At 40.2% G+C, this 6,810-nt stretch overlaps 1 protein-coding gene and 1 long non-coding RNA gene across 4 annotated transcripts in view; one reads left to right on the forward strand and one right to left on the reverse strand.

The window, feature by feature from the left end:
• The window catches only part of LOC112147632, a 68,229-nt gene that overhangs the window by 33,912 nt on the left and 27,507 nt on the right, over positions 1-6,810 (forward strand). The window lies entirely within an intron of this gene.
• The window catches only part of LOC112147630 (tensin-3), a 42,438-nt gene that overhangs the window by 31,422 nt on the left and 4,206 nt on the right, over positions 1-6,810 (reverse strand). For all 3 annotated transcript variants that reach the window (XM_024274155.2, XM_024274154.2, XM_036216326.1), the window contains exons 2-4: positions 1,969-2,130; positions 1,775-1,825; positions 1,559-1,681 (exon numbers count right to left, since the gene is read on the reverse strand). In XM_024274155.2, the coding sequence (XP_024129923.1) occupies positions 1,559-1,681; positions 1,775-1,825; positions 1,969-2,130 (336 nt within the window). The remainder of the gene's footprint in view (positions 1-1,558; positions 1,682-1,774; positions 1,826-1,968; positions 2,131-6,810) is intronic.

Raw genomic sequence — 6,810 nt, forward strand, 5'->3', positions numbered from 1 at the left:
AAAAACAAAAAAAAAACACCTTTTTGAACCAAGGTACACGTTTATTTTGAGAAAAATCACAAGGCACACCAACAAAAAATACGTACTGAAAATAAATTTTGTATTAACAATGTAAAATACTTTTATCAAAGTATCTTCAATAAGCATAAAAGAAACAAAATTTAAAACATATTTTATAATCTTTCATAATTCTTCCTACTTGGTGTAAAACCTGGGCCTGTTTGGATGAACGTAGAGCTGAAATCTCGGCAGTGGCTAACGGTTTTCAGACCAATTAGGTGAAATTAAATCATTTCCCATGGCACGCTTGATAATTTCTTACTCCACACAAGTGTATTGCAACATACTGAACACTAACTTAAGCCTTGTTCCATTGAGCGGTCCAGTACGGTCCGGTAAGGAGTAGTATGGTACAAACCAGTTAATTCTGGCGAGCGTTTCCACTCAATTAAGCCACGCTTCCACTTAGAGAATTATTTTCATGGCGCATGTGTAATGTAGACCGCTAGTGCATCATTGTAGTGTGACAACTAGAAAAGCAACAACAATAGAGGTCATCTTTTACTTGCTTTACTTTTTGTACATCGTGTGTAACAGAAATGTAATGTTGTTTGAAAGAAGATTGCGGGCGGCTAAGAAGAATACCGCCGTAAAGTGGAAAACGGAAATGCTAGCTTAGTGCTATATTGGTGCTTTCTAACGTTGTCATCACTTCCTGCCAATCAACTGGTGGCTAGAGCGACTCCGCCCCAACCGTCCCGTTACATTTTTCTATGGACCTACACCGATGGGGGCCCTCGAGAGGCGCGTGACAGAACTGATTAATGGGTCCATTTTACAATGGAAACACTCAAAATACCAGACCGTACCAGACTGACCTGACCTGGCCTGGCATGGCTCCTGTCATTTAACCTCGTCATGAACAAAGTAGCTGGCTGCCCACTATTACAGCCTATCCCCCACCTTCTGTCTCTGAATTTGAAACACCCCTGCAGGTATTATTTTTTTTCTGCAGTTCCTATATTGACCACTGGAGGCTGGTTTTAAAGGCGAATAATTCCCCATTGACTCCAACTTTCCACTAAAATAAACTTATTTACAGCTAGGCATAAGTACTTCTAGGGTAAGCTAGGTAAACCAGAGATTACTGGTCTTGCATATGCATATCTATGTTAAAACGGGCCAATTTATGGAAAGATCAGAATTTTGTAATGTCTCATCAGAGAACGATGGCATCAACCACAGCACTAAAACTGCCTTCTGATCGGCCCAATAGAAATTAATAAAACCAACAGTCTTTGACCCTTGTGCTCTCTTATGGGGTCCAGATGACCCCACCCTTACGTTGATGTGATCCTACCATGACAAAGGTGGACAGGATTTTAAGTCTGCCACGGACACCAGTAAAGATAAAAAAATCCTTGGAAAAAAAAAAAAAGTTCCGCGCGCTTTCTCGTGGGGTCCCGATGACCCCACTTTTAATGTAAACATGCCTAGAATAGTCCAAGGGTTAATGTGAACATGGCGTAACAAAGTGAATGAAAAAGTCAAAGCTCACCCTGCAATGTATAACAACCACATGTAGAGGGTCAGCGTTGAGCCAGCTCTCCATGGCCTTGCAGATGGTGCAGATCTTGTCCAAAGGTGGAGCGTGCATATCTGGCCAACCTGTATCCAACGTCTACGAAACATAATTGATCCGTGTGAAAAAATAGCTGCACCAACTGAGTGCAATTGAGAATAAATATTGTTTGAGAAGATCTAAAATCCTTACCTTGGGGTTCATTTTCGAGAGATCATGCCTTCTCTCCGACAGGTTAATGGTCTGGAAGAAAAGGAAAACCAAAGAATCAATCAATATGTCAATAACCCCATCACTGATAACATCAATGGCATTAAGCCTTCGGCACTGAGAAATACCACTCCTTAAGGAGGATACAGAACAGCACATGATCAAACGCCACTGACCAGGTAATTATCTGCATGCTTGGACTTGAGCATTCGAGTGACGTCCTTCAGGTTGTGCGAGTAGGTCTCGTCAGAGCAGCCTCGAGGGAAGGACACGGCTATTATACGTTCTGTGATGTATGTGAGGTCTAGCTCATATCCTTCCTCCATCTTGAAAGTTTCCTGTTAAAAAGTACCAAAAAAGACATTCAGGGGAGTTAATCTCTTCAGTTCCTTTTACACCATTTACATTTTAAGCAGGTAACTTAACTTGAGTCAATATTTGATGGTCAAAGTCCTCAGGTTTGGTTATTGTGTCCAAGTTTGACCCAAATATCTTTAGCGCATGACTTCAGTTCTAGATTGCATGATAGAAGACTACTTGCTTAGACGTAATACGTGGTGCCATAAGAAACTGTACTGACTGAAATAATACAAGGACTTCTTAGCACGTGACTGATAGCTGTTACTTATCTTTAAATAAAAACAGAGTCTGAATAGTTTTTCATTAAACGACTGGATAATGTCAATCTAGTCACCACAATCCCTAAAAATAAGCAAAACAAATAGAAAATCCAAGGATTTTTTGCTAGAATGTAAAAATATAAATCCCTGAAAGATTTATAAGCTGAATTAAACAGTATATGAAGTATATGAAGAAAATAATCTAAAAACAAAGTTTTGAACACAAAATGGAGCCAAATGATTGAAAACGTCCAACATAAACAACACTGATAACCTTGTTCAACTGATAAAATCCCCTAGAAAACACGGTTCTGACTCTCGGGGGATGTTATTTCAACATAAAGCCAAGCTGTGAACTTTTAAAGGTAATTATAGGTTAATTGTAGACATTACCAGCTAAAATACTCAATAATAGCAGCCCTGTTACATTTAAAAAGCCACAAATTTAAGGAGGAATAAACAATGCCTTAACCTGACAAACACCGCAAACTAAAATACAACTGATTGTTTTTATTGACTAAGACCTCCTGAAGCACTTTTGTTTGATTACAAAAATGACTTAATGCATCGAATCTCTTTGATAACGCCAAAAATATTATTGGGAGATGAAAGGATATTTTACTTATAGGAGTAGCTAACTTTATTTGTTAGATTGACATGAAAAAGTTTATTTTGTTGGTTAAAGGCCAAGGATTTTACACAAACATACACACTAAAAACCTCACAACATTTATTTCCAAGGTTAAATTCAGCAGTTTTTATCTCTCCCATTAAACATAACTTGTATTGTGGTAGCATATTTAAAGAGTGAATGTCTTTTTACTATCTCTAGGGCAGGGGTGTCCAAAGTCTGTCCTCAAGGGCTGCTGTTCCAGCCAGCAAGGCCAAGCCGGCCCCAAATGGTTTAAAAGTGGGCGGAAAATGTGGGGCCCGATTTGTATGCAGTTTTCATGGTGCCCCCACCTGTCTTTGCCCACATTGGCTTAAGTGGCTACGCTAGCCAGTCGCCCGGTAGACAGCAGACTGAGGTCCGCTGCCCAGGGTCTAGGAGAGCAAGTGAGCGCCGCCAACCATGGCCCGACAGAGCTAGCAGGGTCACTGCCAAGGCTTTGTCTCGCCGGGCAGTGGAGCCAATGTGGGCAAACAAGGTGGGGCCACCACGGAAATTGGAACAACCCCATTCGGGGCCCACATTTTCTGCCCACTTTATGGGGCCCACTTGGCCTTGCTGGCTGGGGTCCTACGTGTACATGTTTCCAAGCAACCTGCCATTGAAGCTCCTTATTGGCCAAACACACCTCATCCAGGTAATCAGCAGCAGATAAAGCTGAGAATCTGGAACAAATTTTCAGTCTGAACGCACCAAAGTGGACCCTGGTCTGGGACCAGGAACCACTATCTTTCAAGGTGGTCTTGTTTCGTTCAGACTGAACTTCGGTTTGCTCTATGGAGCAGGAATACAACTGCAACTCGTTGATATTTAATTGGATGAATGCAGGGTCATTAAAAACAACCTTTTACGTGACACATATTGTTTTTCTCACTGTTTTCCCGACGATCTGTATGTCATAAACACTTATCGGAGTACATTTTTAGGCTGGCACATTTTTAGTAACCACCTTGCAGCAGGCCTCCACCGTACCAAAGTAGCAAATAAAGTGTTGAACTTGACTTTGATACAGACGTTCAAAATTGGTCAGCAAAATAAAAAGTTTGAATAAGTGAACTATCTCAACAAGGATTGCAAAGCTTAGGACTAGTAGGACTTCCATAATTTCCGCCTCTTTTTGCTTTTCCTCACCATCGTATTTCATGTCCAATGACTGAAGAGATCTGTTGTCACATGGTTTTGTTTACAGGCTTTAGTTCAAAATAGAAATCTCCAAAAGACCAGTCCGAATACAGACCAAATACAAGGTTCAGGACTCAATCCGGACCAAATAAAGCGGACTCGGTCTTGACCAAGGGACTTTTCTAGTCTGATTACACCCTTAGACTGATGAGAGTGAACTGGGATACACAGTTTGCATATATGATATTCATTTGCAATCATTTTCTTCATGTTGTTTAGACTAAATCTAAGGGGGGTATATTATAAGCGTTGATGCAGTCTTTGAATTCCAATCTCTAGTGAGCAAACCTTGCTATCTTATCATGTCTAACAGACTTGTTTACAAAAAAAGGATGAAATATTATTGATCTTTTGGTTAACTTATATGGTTTAATGCATAAATATGTTGGAATATGAGTGTGAGGTAAACCAATAAACACAATAGTTATTTACCCCCTGCAGTAACTGTTAAACCTATCATTAATCTTAGATTATTTTTTCTCTTAACACAAACACACATTTTTTTAAGAGAAAAACATTCCAGAGGAGTTCCACAGATATGCCTTTTGAATGACCTCAGCTGCTTGTTTTGATTAAATGATCCACAGTCAGGAATGTGTCTGTCACTTAAGTTTGAGAGGCCTCCAGGCCACAGTCCACTGATTGGATGGGAAACAGCAAGGGAGCCACAAACCAAGGACCGTGCAGTCCTGGCCTAAACCGACCATCAGAGAAAAAAATAAAAGATAAGCCGCATGAAGAGGCCATCAATCTGGGAAACTAAACTGCGTTTTTGCATGGAGATGGAATCAAATATATAGTATAACCTGTTTAGTGCTAAGAAAAAAAAGATTTTCCAATTGATTGATGTTTTTTATTTGCTTTTTGACCCAAATGCAATGTTTTTTTCCACGAAAGTCTCACAAAAACAAATTTTCTATGTTATTATAAAAAAGCATAGCACATAAATGTACATTACCAATTACAACAAAGTATTATGACCACTACTAACAACAAGAAAATATAATTATAGCATAATATACCATTTGTGAACGGTAAAAATGTTTGAAAACTTTTTGGAGGTGTTGAGTATTTCTTGAAAGTCAGAACTGCATTATCTGATTGGCCTGACAGTCTGCACTTCAGCAGCTCACACAATGTCACCACTGTTAGTGCTGGCATGAACGGTCTTCGCTCAAAGGTTCACACGCCTGTACTAAATGCACTTCTGCATAGTTCAAGTAAAGCCAGTATTTTTTATTCGGTTAAAGCATAAATGGTTATATTATCCAGTAAATCAAAGTCCAAAAAACCCAAACAGACCCCTCCCAAAATATTATTTATTGCACATGGTTTCTACCACTCAGAATAAATCCCATCGCAACCAACGTGAAATTATAAAATACATCAGTGAACCTAATTTCACGAACCATTCATGTGAAACTCTGCATTAATCAGCTTCTTTTTCCTGCTGCCATCTCCCACCTCCCTCACTAATCATTCAAGCCAACATGACCGACTTGCCCCAGCACGCACCAAAGATAATTGGTCTTTAATTTGCATTTACTGCTTTTGTTCTTGGTTTTCAAGCACAACATTAAGTCACAAAGGAAAAGTAAGCAGTGGCAAGGCACTCAAATCCAGAGCCCACCCATGGCACTGAGGGGGCTGGCGGGCTCACGAGCAGTGGGGCAGGCGAGGATGCCAGGTCCGTGGCGAACAAGCTGCAACAGGCTTCAGAAGGTCAGGATGCTGGGGGATTAGCGTGGCTCTGGCTGCTCCCGCTCCAACCCCTGCAGGTAACTGCTTGACAATGCTGCCTTGGTGCAGTCAGCCACGTTTACACTTGCATGACCATTACTTGGAATCTATTCCGAATGCCTCTCTTTCAATTACCCTGAACAGCATTTAAGATGCATTAATCAAACATTCCACGTTTAAAAAAGATCCAAACTAAACTTGAGTAGGATTTGTGAGAGGTACTGTCACGAAGCCTGCTTCTATTTCAGGAGCTACATTCTTTACCTGGCGTGCAAATCTTTGGAAAAAGACAAAAAAAATGACATGGAGCATAAACAAATGAATCTGTGACATCCAGGATTAAACGTATGGGTTATAAATAACCCAAAACTGAGTGAAATTACCTATTGTTTTTTGCCAAAAATGTACTAGAATCTGGAATTAGAAAATCATCCAAAGACTTAGCAATTCATTTGTGTACAATGATTTAAACAGATTCTTTATGTCTCACTGTATCAAACTTGTGTTTCTTTGTGGTTACCCATCACTTTGTACAAACAAAGACAGAAATTCAATCAATGTGTTCCTATCTGGAGGCTCTTACGTGTATTTACGTCTTTGCTAAGTCTGTGAGCATCTTTCCAGGCATTCCAGTTACTTCCAACAGTCTAGGAATATACCTTTCGAGGTAATTAAAGATTCTGAATTACTTGTAGGAGGGAATATGAGTGGAGATGGCAGTCTCTGTGTGGCCTCTGCCTGTGCCTGACTGGTTGGCGGGAAGCCCCTCACTCAATGACGGCAATAACACCCTGTGATTCATGCAC

The sequence above is a fragment of the Oryzias melastigma genome, linkage group LG17 (genome assembly GCF_002922805.2).
Source record: "Oryzias melastigma strain HK-1 linkage group LG17, ASM292280v2, whole genome shotgun sequence".
In the NCBI taxonomy this organism is placed as follows: domain Eukaryota; kingdom Metazoa; phylum Chordata; class Actinopteri; order Beloniformes; family Adrianichthyidae; genus Oryzias; species Oryzias melastigma.